Genomic DNA, 17979 nt, shown 5'->3' with positions numbered 1-17979 from the left:
AAAAAAACATTTTATTCTGAATAGCTCATTCCTCTGTCAGCACATACTATTCGGGGTGATTTTTTAAATATTCAGTGTAGTAGTTTAGAAGATATTAATATCACAAGTTCTCCCAAAAGTTTCTTTGGTTGTTTGTTTTTAAAAAGCCACCAAAAGTTACGCACAGTATGGAAGTGCTGCATATGGTGAGCGGTTTGGAAAACAGCTTCTGTATCGGCGACAGGTGGGTGACGTCACGGAGACAACGTCCATCGATTATACAGTGGTTTAGCACTCCAGGGCCACCGTAAAAAAGTAACCACCTGATGTGAAAATCAGTGAAACAATGAAAGAAATACGATATATATGCATTGTTCAGTATTCCGTTTCATTCTCAGCAGCCCTTTGGATGAATAGTTATGATTTCAGACTTTATAAGTGTACCTGTTTGGTTTGCAGTCAGTGCAGTTTGACACGGGGCACTGGCTGACTACTTAATGCCACGTTTCACTAAATGACGTCATCCCTCCTTGGCTTGACAGCTCGCTGCTGCGGTAACGACACACAGTCAACGAGGAGCAGAGCCAGGATCCGGTTTGATAAACTCATCATCTACACCGCCTGTGTTTTTCACTGTAGGGTCACAGCTGCGGTTGGAGCTACCTGTATCACTTAGAAAGGAGAGAGAATAAAGGTATCATCTGTTATTTCCGAGCTGGCTAATGTTAGCGGTTTCCTGGTTGGAGTTGCAGCCATTTTGGATTGGCCGGCCGTAGTTCTGTAAGCTAGCCTCCGTTTTCTTCTCATCCCACCCAAACAGCGCTCAGTCAGGGGAAAGAGACGTGCCACAAGAGAGGATACATCAAATAACGACTTCAAAATGAATCCTGAATAGTAAGTATCATTTTATAAACGAAGTTTAACTCTGCCCGGCGAGGTATGCTTCGTAATTAGCACATAGCTTTGAGTCATTGGCAGACAACTTAATGTTAGCAGTTGAGCTAAGTTAGCGGCTAACATCAGCTGACATTAGCCTGTATGTCCACCCTTGTCAGAGAGATTTTAAACATTTCACACATAAAAAGAGCATAGTACAAAATTAAATAAGCGAAATGTGAAACATTTGAGCTAACAGAATTTATTTAGCCCACATCATGATCATCGTTAGCCAGCTGTTAAACCGCCGGTATCACCTGAGCTGTGGTGGTTATGGTTTAACGCTGACATGTAAATAATCTCAGGACAAAGGTGTGTTGGTGAATTTGCTTGTAACTTTTGTTCGAGCTTTTCTGCTGTGTAGTATATAGGTTTTATTGTGCTGTGTGAAGTTAATATATACATAACCGGCAAGATTTAGCGTTAGCTAATGTTATTTGGGTTATTAAATTCCGAGTAAATGTGATTTAACAGTAATGGCTTTTTGGGAAAACACAATTTGTCGAGGGTGCTTTTGAGAGGTTTTGAGTTCCTTGTCTGGTGTGCTTACATCACTTGTTTACCTGACACTACTAACACTAATACATATATGGTGTTTAAACCGCCCGTTGTTTACGCTCAGGTAACTAGTTAAATGATTTACCTGGTATTTAGCATGACTCACTTTTCAGTCAGATGGTCGAGTAATGGTGAGACTGCCTCTTAGTCATGTGTAGGTCACATGCCACGGGACAAGCCCTCGATTTCACCACAGCAGCGTTAAGCAACCCGTCACTTGAGCTTTTCCCCCGACTCCATTTTTCATTCCTAGATGATCAAGAATAGAAACATTCCCTAACTATTTCAATCATGTTGTTGTTGTTGTTGTTGTCATCTGGATGAACTGAGCTGTTTCATCCCCCTCTCCTCTGAAGACTTCTTCATATGGTATTAATGTTCACCTGTGTGTGGAAAGACTGGCTGCACCTATCTGTTACTCAATAGGTGTCAAAAGAGAATGGAGGCATCTTCACTTAACCTGGTTAAAAAGCAACAAGCTAGTGTGGGTCAGTAGGGATATCTTACCACTGAACTCTTATTTATGACATTTTCTAGAAAGATGTTTTAGTTGGATTAGTTTTATATTTGTGTTTGATTGAACGGGATAATAAAACTGTATTTGTTAGGGATTCATATCACCATAGGATGCTTTGCAGAAGGACGTCTGAGTTTTAATCCTGCACAAATCTGTCTAATATTTCTGTAACATCTCAAGGGCAAACCACCTTCCACATTTCAGAACTCACACAGCTTCTCTGATAGTGTTGATCCAGGCTAGTTTGACATCATAACGATTAGGGTAGTCATTTTTTTTATAACTTTGTTTATTAGAGTTTTTTCAATAACAAGTAAAAAAAGAAGAAGAAGAACAGATCTGTACGATAAGTTATATAACACAAAACAGGAAAAGGATGGAATAATTATAATGATAATAGCAACACAAGACAAAACAAAAGAAATCCTAAATTTACAACAAATAAGCTTCAGCAACATAGGAAACAAAAACAATAGGGAGGTCATTTTAAAATCTTTTGTTGCAGTCTTGGGGTTGGACTTTGTTTTGATGGTATCATCAAAGGTTTTGACAGCATTTTAGGTTCAAATTCTGCTGGATCATTTTTGCGCCGTAGTTTAGAGATTTGTTCAAAATCCTTCAAAAGATCCAGATATGAAAAAGTGATGAGGTGGATGACATGCTGCATGCACTGAGGAACACTTTCATGTATTAACATGTTAGTTGTGGGGCTAATAGCATCAGCACGTTGAGGTCTGCTGAATGTGAAATGCATAGCTTTGAGAGAATTCAAAAAAATTAGGATAGCTGCTTTGCAACCACTGAATCACCCACGCAGACACTTTCAAATCTGTAACTACGACTGTAGATGGGGCAAATCTGAGGTTGGACTCAATATAAACAGCTTTACTGTGTTGTAGCTTATGATTTTAATATGACACTAACGTTGCGTACCCACTGAAAGCGTTGAGAGCGAATGTATTCCCGCATCAAGTGAAATCGCGCCGCGCTAAATGTGAGTTTTGACGCTGGTACAAATATGCAAAAAACGCTCGCCGCGACTTCGTTGCACAAAAAAGTCCGCCATCATCATTTCATCGTCGGACATGGTTCTGATAACCACCATCGCTGCTCTGTACCTGAGAAGTCAGCTAGGCGCAGACGTCGGTACTGGATGCATGCTTCCCTACGGAGACAGTGTGAGCTCGGTGAGTTCCACCGTCTCTTGCAGGAGCTGTGTCTGGACGACGGCTGGTTCCAGCGGAACTTCAGGCTGACTGTTGCCCAGTTTGAAGACCTGCTATCCAGGGTTGGTGCCAGGATCTCCCACCTGGATACCAACTACAGGCGCTCCATTCCAGCTGTGGAGCGCCTGTCCATCGGTGACAATCTCAACGCTGATAGGCTGTCCCGGCGCATCAAGACGCTTGCTCGCTCGAAAAGTTCAATTATTTCAACTCGGGCGTCAAGCGTTGAGCGGTGAGCAGCGAGCATTTTTCGCTGGAAACGCTCACCGCTCAACGCTTGACGCCTCTCTCTGCTCGCCCTGACACAGCGCCAATTCGGGGTTTTAAATTGACTTTGTGTAATATCAACGCGCGAAAAATTTGCGATGCTTTCGGTGGGTACACACTGTAAGTAATGAACTCTGTATGGTGTGTCCTGAAGTTTGTAATGCCTGTTCTATGTGGAAGTTTACCAGACTTCTTCTTTTTGTGAATGCTTGGTTGGCTGTATGCCGTAAATGTGATGCTGCGCCTGGACTCAATGTGGATGCTGTGCAGTTTTGAATCAGAAATTTCAGTAAAGTCAAGTACATTTCAGACTTAATTTATCCAGTGTGAAGGATATTACGTTACGTATTACGTTCAGAGGATATTAAGATCGCGAGCTCCCCCAATAAGAGGCACAGCTGAGTGTCATGTGACGGCCAGCGCTTTATGGCTGTAGGGAAGCCCTCGCCACTACCAATATGGCTGCTATAGCCGATGTGCTTCATTTTCCGTTTCAAAAACAGACGAGTGACGTTGGCGAGACTACGTCCATGTTTTATACATTCTATAGTTTTGACTCTTTACCCAGATTGGAATTGTTTCACCTTTTCGAAAACTTGTGTTATTGGTGACTTTGTCGGTCAGTGAGTGGTCAGCCTCATAAAGAGCAGACTGTTGTCAGCGCACAACAGGCTTAGTGAAGAGGAAATGTCTGGAATGTATTACACTGAGGGAGAGGAACTGAGATGGTCCTGGAAAACAGGGTAAGATCAAAGTTCCATGCCCTGATGGTGTGGGACAATAAATATTTACAACTCTGGTGTCATTCAATGAATATTATAACCTTACTTTCACATCAGGTCACTTCTACACTCCACTTTCTTAGTTTTTGATCATTAATGAGGGTGGTATCAGTTAGCCTCATGGCCAAGATGTAATGGTACAACTGCAAGTCAGCTCACTGTGACCAACCCACTAAAATTAAAATAACACATTCTATTTATAATTCTCTAAAGAATTATGGAGATTCTTGTAGTGCTTAATACAGACGAGCCCTGTCCTGAAAATGACACAGTAAAACAGAATGATGAAGAGGACGATGATGAGATGTTAATGCCACAGATGATGAATGTGATGCAGGAAAAGTCTCGGCCCCTTAAAAATGCAGCATTCTTCACATTATTTAACATTTCTGTGCATGTATTTACTATTGAAAAAGGAGAGATACCAGGGCTTTGCTCTTTAGGCCACCCCTGTTTGCTTTGAGCTCTGACTGTTTGGTCACTGAAGCTCTCTGACAGATTAGCAGACCCAGAAATCATTAAATGGGGGAGATTGACATTGTCATCGTTCAGCGTACTGACAGTAGACTAAAGTAAAGGTAGAATGACTGAAAAGATTGCTTAAAGTTTCATGTCCTTAGGTAAAGGTCAAATGGTTTTAAAATGTCAAAAAGAGAGCGCTTAGATACAACTCAGAGAAACGCAGTCGAGACAATTTGATGCCTCTTTCTCACACACTTCCGTCATGCTGATTTTGTGTGCAAAGCTGCTTTATTCAACATCACATGCTTTTCTGGTGCTGGTGTCGCTATCAGAAGAAGGCATGTGACAAGTGAGAGCTTTTGGAAAAAGACTGGTGACAGAATCGCCTTGGCGATGGAGAAATCTGTGCCCACTCTTTATACATATAAAAGGTCGGTAATGGATGGAGTTAAGCAGCAGTAGTACTTGTAGTTTAGCTCTGGAAAGCTTTTCACTCAGACCTGCAGGAAATGTTGATTCCTTTACTACAGCTCTAACAGCTTGTGTCCATTTCAGTGGAGATTCAGATCTGTGGAGCAAAGCGTGCAGAAGAAGCTGTTGAAACTGGAAGAACAGTGCAGTATTTGTCACTTTGCTGGTCGCTTAGTTAGAGTTTGGTGTTGCAGAGGATCAGCGGCAGGTTTTCACAAACTAAACATGAGACAGGCGGAGCTGGTTGTTCGAGGTTTGTCGAGCTGCACAAACAGATAGTCCTGCGAGTACTCCTGTTTGTGTAAAGTCAAGGATTATCATCATATTACCTCATTTCACATGTGAAGTGAATGTGGGCGGTGCAAGAAAGAGTTCAGACTTGTACGGTGGCTGCAGGCTGTCCAGATCAGCTCTTTTGTAAGTTGGTATTGAGGTTGTGTCATTTGCTGGATAATCTTCAGGTAATTAAGGAATGCCCTGCCCTGAGCATTATCATATGTCTGACCCTGCAAATGCTTCTGAGTATAAGAAGTGAGCATTTGTTAGCAGCAACCCGCAGTAAACACAAATCTGTTCAGTGTTAATCTTCACATCTGAATTCTTATACCTAGGCCTGTCACGCTAACAAATTTTGCTAGACGATAATTTTCCAAAACATAAATTGCTGATGAACGACATTACTATCAATACTATTTTGATTTTTTTTCCATTTTTTCATTGATGTAATTATGATAGATGGGATAATAAAGTGAGTACACCGTATCAAAAGCAAGAAACTTTAATTTCTTAAGAGTATTTAACTGTAATTAAAAGGTCAGGATCTTTTAAGTAAAATAAATTAAACAAAAAATATAATATTAACAAACAAGAAAGAGAAAAAAATACATGTCAATGAAAATAATTAATACTAATCAAAAACAATAAAACATAGACCCTGTCTCTAAAGAAAAAACGAAACTCCAAAAAAAACAACAACAATAAAAACTATAGCTTAAATAAAAGGGAGTTTATACAGTTCCTGAATTGTTTGAAACATGTACTTTTTCCCAGTCAATCCGTACTGTCTGTCAAACATTTTTAACATTTCTGGCTTTAACCGTATTGAAGGGCTGCATTTCTTTGGCAATGTAGCTGTCTTTGAGCGCCCACCATTTGGCGCTTTTATTTCTATTTACTTTGCAGATCAAAAGCCTCAGTAAGAGCGGATTGTCAAAGAACAAGGCTCCGCTGCACCTCCCCTTCTTCTTCTTCGTCGCCACTATTTTCAAACAAATGCAACATATCAGCTCGTTGGTGTTCATGAGCTCACACTTTGTTCATTCTGATAAAAAACAAAATATTCTCACACTGGGACTGTGGCAGGCGGCTTAAGAACCGTATCTTTCGTGCCATCGCTCATATTAGCGTGTTTCCTCCTTACCCCTCAGGACGCTCGTTTCAGCTCTCTCTGTGTGTATGCGCGAGCAGCCCCGTCTTCACCCCAAAGATCGCATTTTTGACAGATGCTCACTCCGCTATAAATCCGCTAAATCGGCTATAGAACCTATGCACCCCGATGTTAGGAAAGATAGATGTAGTGAGCCATCTTCTCATTCAGCCTCTTTGGTTGAAAGAGAGGAGGAAAACAAACATGCATGCACGTGTCAGTTTATCGAGGCTGGCAAACTTACCGAGGACGTTTTTATTATCATTCCATTAATTGATTTATTGATTATCGTGACAGGCCTAGAAGTGAGCATTTGTTAGCAGCAACCCACAGTAAACACAAATGTGTTCAGTGTTAATCCCCATATCTGAATTCTTCCAAATCTTCACGCTGACAGCAGCGGTTGCTTTTGCTTCTTTGTAAGGAAAGCCTGAAATAATGGTTGACACTCCCTTCAACTCCTGAGTCTATGTGTCAGTGTCATTGGAAAGTACCGGGTTGAGAGCAGGGCCTTGTGGAAGGAGAATATAAATCACAAGCACAGGAACCAAAAGTAGAACCAGGCTGAAAAAGTACCTGTTCAACGCTGTGATGAGTAAACATGATTGGAACTACGATCTGACAGGCAGAGGAGTACAGCCGGTGGTTTAGAAAGTTAATCACATCACTCTCCTCTGGTTGTCTCAGCTTGCTCCATATGTCCAATCACATGATCAACTTGTTTCTACACTTCCTTCTGTGAAAGTTCCTGAGCTCAGCAGAGTTCATTGTCCTAACTGTTTCCTCTCCTGGTGAAAAACAGACCTTCAGCTTACAGACGCTCACTGTGATTCTGAGGGGAAAAACTGTCTGAATCAATGAATGTGCCTGTGAATGAGCAGGGTGAGATCTTTCTCAGGCCTCTCCATGTCAGCCATTTCTCTAGTTTAATGTGTAATCTGTAACTTTGTTATTTGGTTAAAAATTAGTTTCAATCTTCTAACCAGAGCACTCTCACTCTTTTCCTTACAGTGACTATTTATTCAAGCTGCTCCTGATCGGTGACTCTGGGGTTGGGAAGTCTTGCCTTCTTCTCCGATTTGCAGTAAGTGGCACAAAATAACACATGTAGTACACAGTGTAGTGTCTAACAGTAATACATTCTGCAGTTTGTGACCTGCTCAGACTTTTCTGGTAACAACTCTGCGCTGACTTTTCTCCTAAGCTCCCAGTGACAGTTGGCTCTGATTGCATGAATACATACACTGAAGCAGGAAATGACCAGGATGTGTGACACGTTCTCTCTTCCTCTCTGCAGGATGACACATACACAGAAAGTTACATTAGCACTATTGGGGTGGACTTCAAAATACGAACCATAGAACTAGATGGAAAGACCATTAAACTTCAGATCGTAAGTAACCTTTAGAAGATCACACCTGTCTGTATTTCTTTTTCTCCTTTTGTCCAAAATGTTGTTTTTTTTCTGGAGGATGAAATTGTATATTTTTCTCTTTAATTAGCCTCAGTCTCTCATTTATGTACTGAAGCTGTCTGTGTTCCTTGTCACTCTTACCTTCTTTGATTTTAATACAGAAGCAGAAAAAGAAAAAAAAGCTCTCTGGTGTTTTGTTCCATTTAAAGATGCTAAAAGAGAGCTAGTAATGATATGGCCGTTATGCAGGTGCAGGAAAACCAGACATTGGCAAGAAAAAGGAAGATACGCCCACACTCTAATACCACAAGAGATTTATAAAATCACAACAGTGATTAAAAACAACTGATTTAATCTCTTTATCAATGTAACATTGGTAATTTCCATCTGTCGTCTTTGAATATTGATTTAAAATATGTTCTTTAAAACATTAGTTAACTGCAAAAATGAAATCTTGTCAAATAATTTTGTCTTCTTTTCAGTAGAAAATTTCTTTTTAGACTTAAATTGAGCCACATTCACCTGACCAGTTCAGAAAAATGTCTTGTTTTAAGTTATTTAAAGAAAAAAATTGAGGTCTGAATTGCTTGTAACAAGTTTTAAAAAAGCCTGCCAGTGGAACAAGAGAAAAGTTACTTGTATTAAGGCATTATTCTAGTTTCAAGAAATTTTTCTAGAAATTTTTTCTTGTTCTATTGGTAGATTTTTTTTTACTTGTGACAAGCAATTCAGACCTCATTTTTGTCTTCAAACAATTTGAAACAAGACATTTTTCTGGACTTATCAGTTAAATGTAGCTCACATCAAATGTAATAAGTAGACATGCACTGATTGATCTGTGCCGATTTCCTTAATTTTTGGAGATCGGTGATCAGTGATCAGCGATCTGCCCATCCTTACGTTTGAAACTGATCTTATATACCTCCAAGAAGGTCTGACAGCCAACCATTGTTGCTTTTTGATCTGATACCTAGAACTCAGGACACTTTATTGGTTTTTTAAGTTAAAACATAAAGATTTTTTTGTTTCACATGTTTTGTTCAATGATTTTCAATAAAATAAGATTGGAACATTGAAGGTAAAGTCAGTTATAGAAAAGAAAAAAGAAAAATCGGTGTCAATCCAAATCAGTTTCGGCAGGTCAGGCTTTTTAAAGATCGGTGATCAGTGATCGGCCAGAAAATTGTGATTGGTAGTAATAAGACAGTTTTTACTTAAAATAAGACAAAAACCCTTGATAAGATTTCTTTTTTTTGTAGTGTTTCTCCTACTGCTTGTTTAGCCACATCTGTCAACATGATATTTATTGGACCAACATCTACACATGTGAACATATAAACACCTATGACCTTGTAAAAACTAACAGGTTGAAAAATGTATTTAAACAACTTCTAGTGGACAAACTCATCTTCTGTTTCTTGCTCCATCGAAAGAAATGCCCAGAAATCTTTGTCAGTTAGGCTTTGTTCTTAAAGTTTGTCACATTTATAAAGGACGGATGATAAATAAGATGATGCTTGTTTGTCGTGACTCTTTGCTGCTCTGTGTCACTCAAAGTGGATCTTTTCTTTTACAGTGGGACACGGCGGGTCAGGAGAGGTTTCGTACCATCACATCGAGCTACTACAGAGGTGCTCATGGTATCATTGTAGTGTACGATGTCACAGACCAGGCAAGTCAACCCAAACACTGTTTTTCTTAACCTCACAGTTTAAGTCACGGTCTTATCTATCTATAGGCGAGGAGATAGAAGACAGCTCCCAGGAAGACGTTAACATCGAACATCGTCTTTATACTGTATGAGATGGAAACTGTGCATCTAAAGCTCTGTAAACACTGAGTCCGTTTTTTTTTTGTTTGTTTTTTTCGTCCGATATTGACACACGTTACAAAGGAAATTTGATCCCATGTTATGTCAATCACGATTGCACATTCAAGCGGAAACTTTTGTACGTCATTGTTTGGTCAGATTGGGTTGGATTTTTTTGCATTTTTTGCATCCGCCCAGCTTGAGTAGGCTACTTGCAAAATCACATTTGCACATTTTCTGACAGATTTTCTCTACACATTTCAGCTGATGTTTAGATGATAAATGAAGACTTGTGAACGTGTGTGACGTGTGTGACGTGTCTGCGTGCCCACGTGCGTATACCTCAGACATATTGACAGCTGCTGCTCAGGATCAGTTGCTTGATGATTCCATTTTTCTCGTTCGGTGAATTTTCGCAATTAAAAAAAAACCCCAGACACATCGGATTCAGTGTGCAAGGTGTCTGTGCATGAAGTTTTTTTTTTTTTTTTGTCAGATTACAGATCCAAAAACACATCCGAAATAAAAACAGGCCCAGTTTGCGATGACCTTAACCCTGGCTTCCCGGTTGTGCATGCCCCCATTAAATACACCCGATAACAAGACATAATATGACTGATTACAGTCCAGGTGTTGCTTTAGTTAACTTTGGTTGATTTTTGTGCTGAAAACATCAGAAATGATCAGGCTTTTTATTTTTAAGTACAAAAAAACAGATGAGAAATTAGATTATCGTAAAAGCTTCAAATTTTCCATCAGCTTCTTACAAAACCAGTTCATGATAAAGGAACCCAACTCAAGTCAAAACTTTTTAAATGAATGTACTTTTCAGTGTGAAAATTCCTGTATTTTAAATTCCAGTCACTTAAATTTCACTTTAAAGATACTTCACCAACTTGTAATGGATGATGGAAGTATCAAAGTTTGCCTTTTAAAAGTTATTCAAAAAACGTTTAAGAAAAGGTTTACTGCACAGAAAGACCTCCTGCTGAGCTAACCTGTCATATGTCACACAGATGATCTGGTACAGATGTTACAAATCACTGCAGATGTTTTCTGTAAATCCAAATGAGAGATGAAGTCTTTCCTGGTTTCCTTTCTTCTGTTGTGTCCTTGACTTAAGCCTCCTCACTTAGTAACCTCAGCGCTCCGCTTTGAGAAAATCTTAATGTTGTGTTGAAAGCTTTCAGCTGGCTCAGTGAAAGCTGCAGATGTAGCTGGATGCTAATGTTTACCTGTTTTCTTTGCCAGGAGTCCTTCAACAACGTCAAGCAGTGGCTACAGGAAATTGACCGCTACGCCAGTGAAAATGTCAACAAGCTATTGGTGGGGAACAAATGTGACCTGACAACAAAGAAGGTGGTGGATTACACAACGGCAAAGGTATTTATTCCTACTAACAGAAACCAAAACTTCTGATTCCTGAAGCTCCATGTTGGTGTGTTTTTTTTTTCCTGAATGGGCTCTTTATCCTCCTCCTCTGCTGCTCCTTCCTGTTTGCAGGGATTATGTGTTTTGCATTAGTAAGTCATGCCTTATAGAGGAGGGAACAAATCAGGATGTCTCTGATGGCTAAGATGGCTCACTCTTACAAAAATAACACACAAAAAAATCCCTCAAATGATCTTAACAAACAAAAAAAAATCAGGAAAAGAATAAACAAACACCATGCAGGTTGCACTGTGGACATAAATCACATTAAATATTGTATTACAAATAAGTGTATTTTAAGATATGCAAACAAATAAATCACACTCAGTCTCCTTTAAAATATAAACATTAAAAGCAAACTTTTACTAAAATCCTCTGGCCCTGGTAGTTAGCCTGTCCTAAACCAAAGTCCTCATTTCTCATTAAATAGTCAAAACAGGTCTACAGAAAGTCAGAACAAAAATGTAGCAAAAAGAATGAACAATATTACTGGTGTCTTTTCATCTAAGAAATGAAGGGGTTTTTATTTATCCCTAAAGGTGTTTATTTTTTACGTTAAGGGCTATTTGAGGAGATTTATGTGTGAGAAACTAAGGCCCCCTTGACACAACAATGTTCCATCCAAAAACTGGAAACTGAAAACGCTGTAGTAAGCATGCCAGGCCTGTAGGTGACGCTATAACTGTCTTGTCCACAAGTGACTTTTGGTAGATCTCCACTGAAGTAGAGTTGAGCTGATCATCTGGTGTATTGGTGAAGGCTAAGAGTAGAAGTGCAGCAACAGATGCTCATTTTGTTGAAGACAGTCACAGATTCAGCAGATTGAGCAGCTCAAGCTCAACACGGTAGACCACAACGATTGTAACAATGGTACTGTTGTCCTGTTGTATGCAAGAAACAGAACGTAGCGTTTGCATTTCCACTGAAAATGCCGGCTTGCTGTTAACACGGTAAGGGCAGCGACAGCATTTCAGAAAAAATCCACTCTTAAGGCCGTTTTCAAAAGTTTGCGTTTTAGGTCAGCTACTGTGTAAACGGGAGGCCAAAACACAACAAAACTTTTATGTTTCACCCTAAAACTGTTGTCGTGTAAATGGCTCCTAAGTTGTCTGCAAGGTGTCACCTTTGTGTTTTGGGCCACATGCCTATCTAGGTAGGAACCTTTCAGCAGGTAACAGGTATTGCTAGACGTAAGAGCGAAAAAATAGATTTTTGACAGCAACACCTCAAGCAGCCAGGCTGGATGAAGTCTGGGTTGAGCAAAAAAATAATCCATAATAGGCAGGAGAAGAGGTCAGATAATTTATTATCACAAGACACAACTGAGGATAGGTACCTTTCACATTTGAAACGATACAGTACCGATGCCCGGTACCAGGCAATCAGTATCGGTACTCAACGGTACCTATTTTCAGTACTTTTTTGTCTTTTTGTCTTTACATATCAATTTGTTTAAAGATAAAATATATTTTTTTCAATTTAACCTATTTATTCTTCAATATGTAACCTTGCAATGCTGTGTTCATGTCCAGCATGGAAAATCACCTACTCTTCCACTCCCTCACAGTCACAAGGATGTGTTTAGGTACCTAAACTTGGTACCTTTTGATTTTACAGGAACCGATACCTGGTACCTTTGACAGAATACGGTCAGTACCTGTAAAAGTACCTAATTCAGTACTCATCCCTAGACACAATGAAGCAGTGTACAACAGTCACATCTAGATGTTTAGCCCATCCATGCAGCCCCTCAGTGGCTTTAAGTTTTAGGCTTCGGGGCCGTTTACACAACGACAGTTATAGGGAGAACCACAAAGGTTTTGTTGCGTTTCAGACTCACGTTTGCATGGCGTTCCAGCCGGCCTAAAACGCAAACTTTTGAAAACGGCCTTCAGAGTGGGATTTTCTGAAATGCTGCTGACACCATTGCCATGTAAACAATAAGCCAGCATTTTTAAATGACGTCACACTCCGCTTAGCGCGAGCGCACATACCGGTCCAACGGTATATTTTAACAACGATTTGTTGTTACGATTATCGTGGACTATCGTGTTGTGTTTGTGCTGCTGAATCTGCTGACTGTCTTTAACAAAATGTGCATCTGTTGCTCCACTTCTGCTCTTAGCATTCACCAATTCACCAGATGATCAGCTCAACTCTACTCCGGTGGAGATCTCCCAAAAGCAGCTTCTGGACAAGACAGTTGTAGTGCCACCTTCAGGCTTGGCACACTCACTACAGCGTTTTCAGTCCCTCAGCGTTTTAGATTTTTTTTTAACAGATTTTTTCACTGTGTTTTAGCCTTTTCAGATGAAACATCGCGTAAACTGGGCCTAAGTCCAGTCCAGTGTAACCAAAAACTTGCTCTCTGTATCACATTTTCCCTCCTTCCTGTCCGTATTTCTCTCTGTATTTCTTTCTGTATTTCTCTGTGTTTGTCTTTCTTCCTGTGTATCTGTAATTCTGTATTTCCCTCTTTCCTCTTTCTTTATGTATGTCTTTCTTTTTGTCTTTCCTTTTATTCTGTCTTTCCTTTTTGTCTCACTTTTAGTCAGCCCTCCCTGCCTCCCATTATATCCCCCTTTCTGTATGGCTCTGATCCTTCTTCATCATCAGCATATTTTAAAAAAGACTCACAAATAACAAAACAGATGAGCCTTAAAAGTCACATAGCGTTACACAACAACCCCTCAGTTTAGCTAGTGCAAAATGATATCAGCAGAAACCCTATGTATGTGACTTATGAAACATTTTAGTAAAAAAGGTTTGAGTCTGCTCGAGATTAACACCTCAACTAAAGTGTTAAAGAGCTTTTTTTCACTCCCTGATTTCCTGCAGACCTTGTGTCTAGAGGTGTCTCAGTCCGATATTAATATCGGATATCGGTCCGATATCAGCAAAAAAACAAATATGGGTATATGGGAATGCATCTAAAATCTCCTATATAAGCACTCTGATATAAGCAGTCTATTCCAGACTCTGCCCCTGCTGTTTTTCTTTGATTTATTAAGGTTATTTTCTGGGTCTTCTAAGTTATTCTTTATTTTATTTAATTACTAGTATTTTTATGTTTAATGTTAAAATTTCTGTTACCCGTTGATTAATAATAAATGGGTCAGTTTTTCCTCATACCTACTGTTGCTGACTACTGTTATTTGTTTGAATAATATCACTTAATCAAGCCTTTTCTAACATGACAGACATACTATAAAATAATAAAATAAGTAATAAAAGTATGCATGTTAAATGCTGATATCGTATCAGATTAATATCGGTATCGGCCAATACTCAATGCTGCAGTATCGGTATCATATCGGAAGTGAAAATGTAATATCGGGACATCCCTACTTGTGTCAGATGCTGTAGGTTATCAAACATCAGAAAAAAAAATCGAAAGATCTGGAAAAAGTGAAAACAGTGTGGGACAGCTGAAAATATACACAGTATACATAATATACACAATATACAAATATACGAATATATGAAAATATATGTTCTTGGTTTACCCTGCTTTGATAAATGAACAGTATAAGAGACACCTTTTGCAACAAACGTCACTTCTTCTCATTTTTATACTTTATGTTCTGCCTAAACAGAAGAAAATTTAAAAAAACCTGTGAAACTCATGTCCATGATCCTGTTTTCCTTCCATCTCTGGTGTCTAGGAGTTTGCAGACTCTCTGGGCATCCCTTTCTTGGAAACCAGCGCCAAGAACGCCACCAATGTGGAACAGGCCTTCATGACCATGGCTGCCGAAATCAAGAAGAGGATGGGCCCCGGGGCCACAGCCGGAGGAGGGGAGAAACCCAACGTGAAGTTGACCCCCGGCACTACTGTCAAGCCTTCATCAGGAGGATGCTGCTGAGAGAAAAACCACTTCCACTTCAGTCCCCCTTAACCCTCTTACTGTGCCGGCCCTCCAGCCTGGCTGCTTCCCCCTTCAAACTCCACTGTGTCCAAGCAAAGCCCCACCACAATCAAACAGGACAGGGAAGACATGACTAACAACATGTCGGTGACAACAAGATGAAGTTGCCTGTATTTGTACTGTACAGAATCTAGCCGCACTACCAAAAACAAATAAAGCATCCTTCTTGTCATACTGTCCTGTTCTGGATAACAAATTCTTCACATAGACCATCATCCTAAACCCTGACACCCATCACCCCCCCATCTCAGACCTCTCAGAGAGGGCGCTTTGATTTGGCTCTCTGAACGCAGGTCCCGAGGACTCTGTGTGAGTGTGTGTGTGTGTGTGTGTATGAATGTGTGTATTTCTCTGCATTCCTACTGTGGGGTTGGTAAATGAATCGGTTTCATTTTAGTTCCTGTTTGTGTGCGCTTTTTCTGTTTCTCTTTCCCTTCAGTGATTATGTTGCTGTTTGTATCAGCATGTGTCTGTCGGTCTGCTCCATTTGAAGCTGTTCTTTTTTTAAAGTTTTCTTCACAGCAGTGTCTCACTGTCCAGCATCAGAAGTCAAGTGCAACTGTATATGTACATAGACATTATGTATATATTATGTCACATCTGATTTGCCAGTTCTTTAGTGTTCAGTACATCATCGGGATAGTCTTGACTCTTTATCTTTGCATTAAAATTGTGGCTGAAGACAACTGTAAGTTTGTTGCTCAACATGTAACACTTCAACTGAAAATAAATATTGTACTACCAGACTGTATGAAATGGGACGACCTGTCTGCCATTCTTGGTGAGCTGTGTAGAAACCCTGTTGGAATTATTTATTCTACATTCATTTGGCAAATCTACTGCCAGTCAAAAAGGTCTGTTTGCAAATTGCTGTGTAATCTCAGTATATACAAACTGCATATATACAAAAATACAATGTTCTCTTGTTTTCATAATAAAGGCAACTGAATTCAGTTTTAAAGGAACTCACAGGCCAGTGTTTGCTGTTTGGATAAGAACATCAGAACAGAGCTCCATTGTACAGCTAAACAAAAGTCAGGGAGCCAAACAATGGCCATATATTTATGTGTATGAGCAAACAAACTAGCTAACGACAAAACTCTGAGTGTGGCCCAGTTTTTACAGGACATACTTCACACAGGAGTGACTGAAAAAAAACAGCCTGGCTCACTGGGGTGTCTGTTAACAGGAGGGAGGAGAGGAACTGAGGCCCTGAGCCAGCGTTTTTCTAAAACATGACGTGTTAATGATGCATGAGAAACACACTGACCCAAATGTGATCAGACTTCCTGGAAAAGCTTTACAACAAGTCACGGACACTCACGGGATGACTGCTGGAAGTGATAACTTTTATTTCTTTATATGAAATATAAAACCTGCTAAGGAAAATTTTTGCGTCAGGAGCAAAGATGTCTTGTTGAATGAAATCTGAGACAGCAGTGCCATTTGAAAACTGACAGTAGTGTGCTAAGCTAATAAATTCTGTGGGCTAGAAGACAAACTGACGAGATCAGGGGTCTGCAACTTTTACTGTCATAGAAGTCATATTTCAGCTCACCTGGACTAAAATCATTACGGAGCCACAAAACCAACTTTATCTTCACATTCAAGACTATAAAGTATATAAAATTTCATAAATAGTTAAAGTCTAGTGAACAATTACATAAACAAGAAGGGTTTTTTATTATTATTATTTATGAAATTGTTATTTTGCAAAAAAAACATTTTCTTTTTTTTTTTTTTAATTACAAAAATGCAAAAATTACAAAAACTGGACAATTGAAAAATGCAAAAAAAAAACAAGATTAAATAAATTTGCAGAAATTTTGACATTATCAAAATTTTGCAACAAAAAAAATCAAATAATTTTGAATTTCAAAACTTTGATTTTTTCTTGAAAGAATACTTGAAATGTCGCTCAGCTCATATTTTTGTTGTTGTTGTTGTTTGCTTATAACTTGCCACATACCAAGCAAGTGTATTAAGCTGGCATGTTGTCAGTTAAATGAATCTATCCACACAGAATTTAAATCAGTATTTTCTTCCAGATTTGTCTTTTAGTAGATTTAGTAATCTACTAGGGCTGTAAAACTTAAGTAGTAGAGTGGTGACAGGCTTTATTGACAGATGTGATGCATGTTAAGTTCAAAAAATGATTTTATTATAGTGTCAATGCCTTTAGTCAACAATCCCCTCTGTAAGAAAAAGAAATATTCTTTATTTTGTTATGTTTTTTCAGTAACAAGGAGCCACTGCAAAGGAGTCAAACAGCTGCGTGAAGCTCCAGAGCCACAGGTTGCAGACCCTTGGCCTCGACCTTTTAAAACATGGCTCACCCAGGACTACAGGGTATTTGTGACAGAAGAGGTGGCTTTGAGTCCTTCTTTGGGATAGATCGAGTGAAGAGACAAGAAAGTGAATTGTGAAGGATCCTGTGATATTGTCCTATTAATAAGTTCATGTTGTTTTGAAAATACTGGATAAACTGTTGCATTGCTGTGTCATTTCACAGCCCGTGCGAAGTCAGTGAGTTGGTTTCTTATCCAGTGGATGGCCATCTTGGTGCTGACGAGCTTTTTTAAATTATTTCCGGATGCTGATTGTGCTGAATGAGAAGTTTTCACACGTGGCTGGAGGAGACAGCACATGTAGGTGAGCTGGCGATAGACTCACAGCTGACATCATGCCATGCAGCAGTTTTTCAAGGCTTTTATCATTAACTAAAGATACACTATTGATCAAAGGTTTAAGAACAACACATTTTTTTCTGA

General features: G+C 39.4%; 1 protein-coding gene across 2 annotated transcripts; it reads left to right on the top strand.

The window, feature by feature from the left end:
* The first annotated feature begins 488 nt into the window (after window positions 1–488).
* Window positions 489–16158, top strand: LOC141795081 (ras-related protein ORAB-1-like). Of its 2 annotated transcripts, XM_074675838.1 has the most exons (7): window positions 489–673; window positions 800–873; window positions 7636–7708; window positions 7922–8017; window positions 9615–9710; window positions 11100–11231; window positions 14945–16158. In XM_074675838.1, the coding sequence occupies exons 2-7, from the start codon at window positions 860–862 to the stop codon at window positions 15143–15145; spliced, it is 612 nt and encodes a 203-aa protein (XP_074531939.1). In that variant the 5' UTR covers window positions 489–673; window positions 800–859; the 3' UTR covers window positions 15146–16158. The 2 variants fall into 2 exon arrangements, with proteins under 2 accessions (XP_074531939.1, XP_074531938.1); XM_074675837.1 differs by having other exon boundaries at window positions 489–873.
* The last annotated feature ends 1821 nt before the right edge of the window (window positions 16159–17979 follow it).

The sequence above is a fragment of the Halichoeres trimaculatus genome, unplaced genomic scaffold, assembly GCF_033239565.1.
Source record: "Halichoeres trimaculatus isolate MK-OKI-2021-1 unplaced genomic scaffold, fHalTri1.1 fHalTri1_scaffold_8, whole genome shotgun sequence".
NCBI classification, from domain to species: Eukaryota; Metazoa; Chordata; class Actinopteri; order Labriformes; family Labridae; genus Halichoeres; species Halichoeres trimaculatus.
Note: the sequence above shows the minus strand (reverse complement) of the source record. Positions and strands in the feature narration are given on the sequence as shown.

Excerpts from the sequence above, each read along its gene's own strand:
- LOC141795081 (XM_074675838.1), top strand. Across the intron at positions 8,018-9,614 it reads AGACCATTAAACTTCAGATC|TGGGACACGGCGGGTCAGGA; the intron begins GTAAGTAACCTT and ends TTTCTTTTACAG. Across the intron at positions 9,711-11,099 it reads TGTACGATGTCACAGACCAG|GAGTCCTTCAACAACGTCAA; the intron begins GCAAGTCAACCC and ends TTTCTTTGCCAG.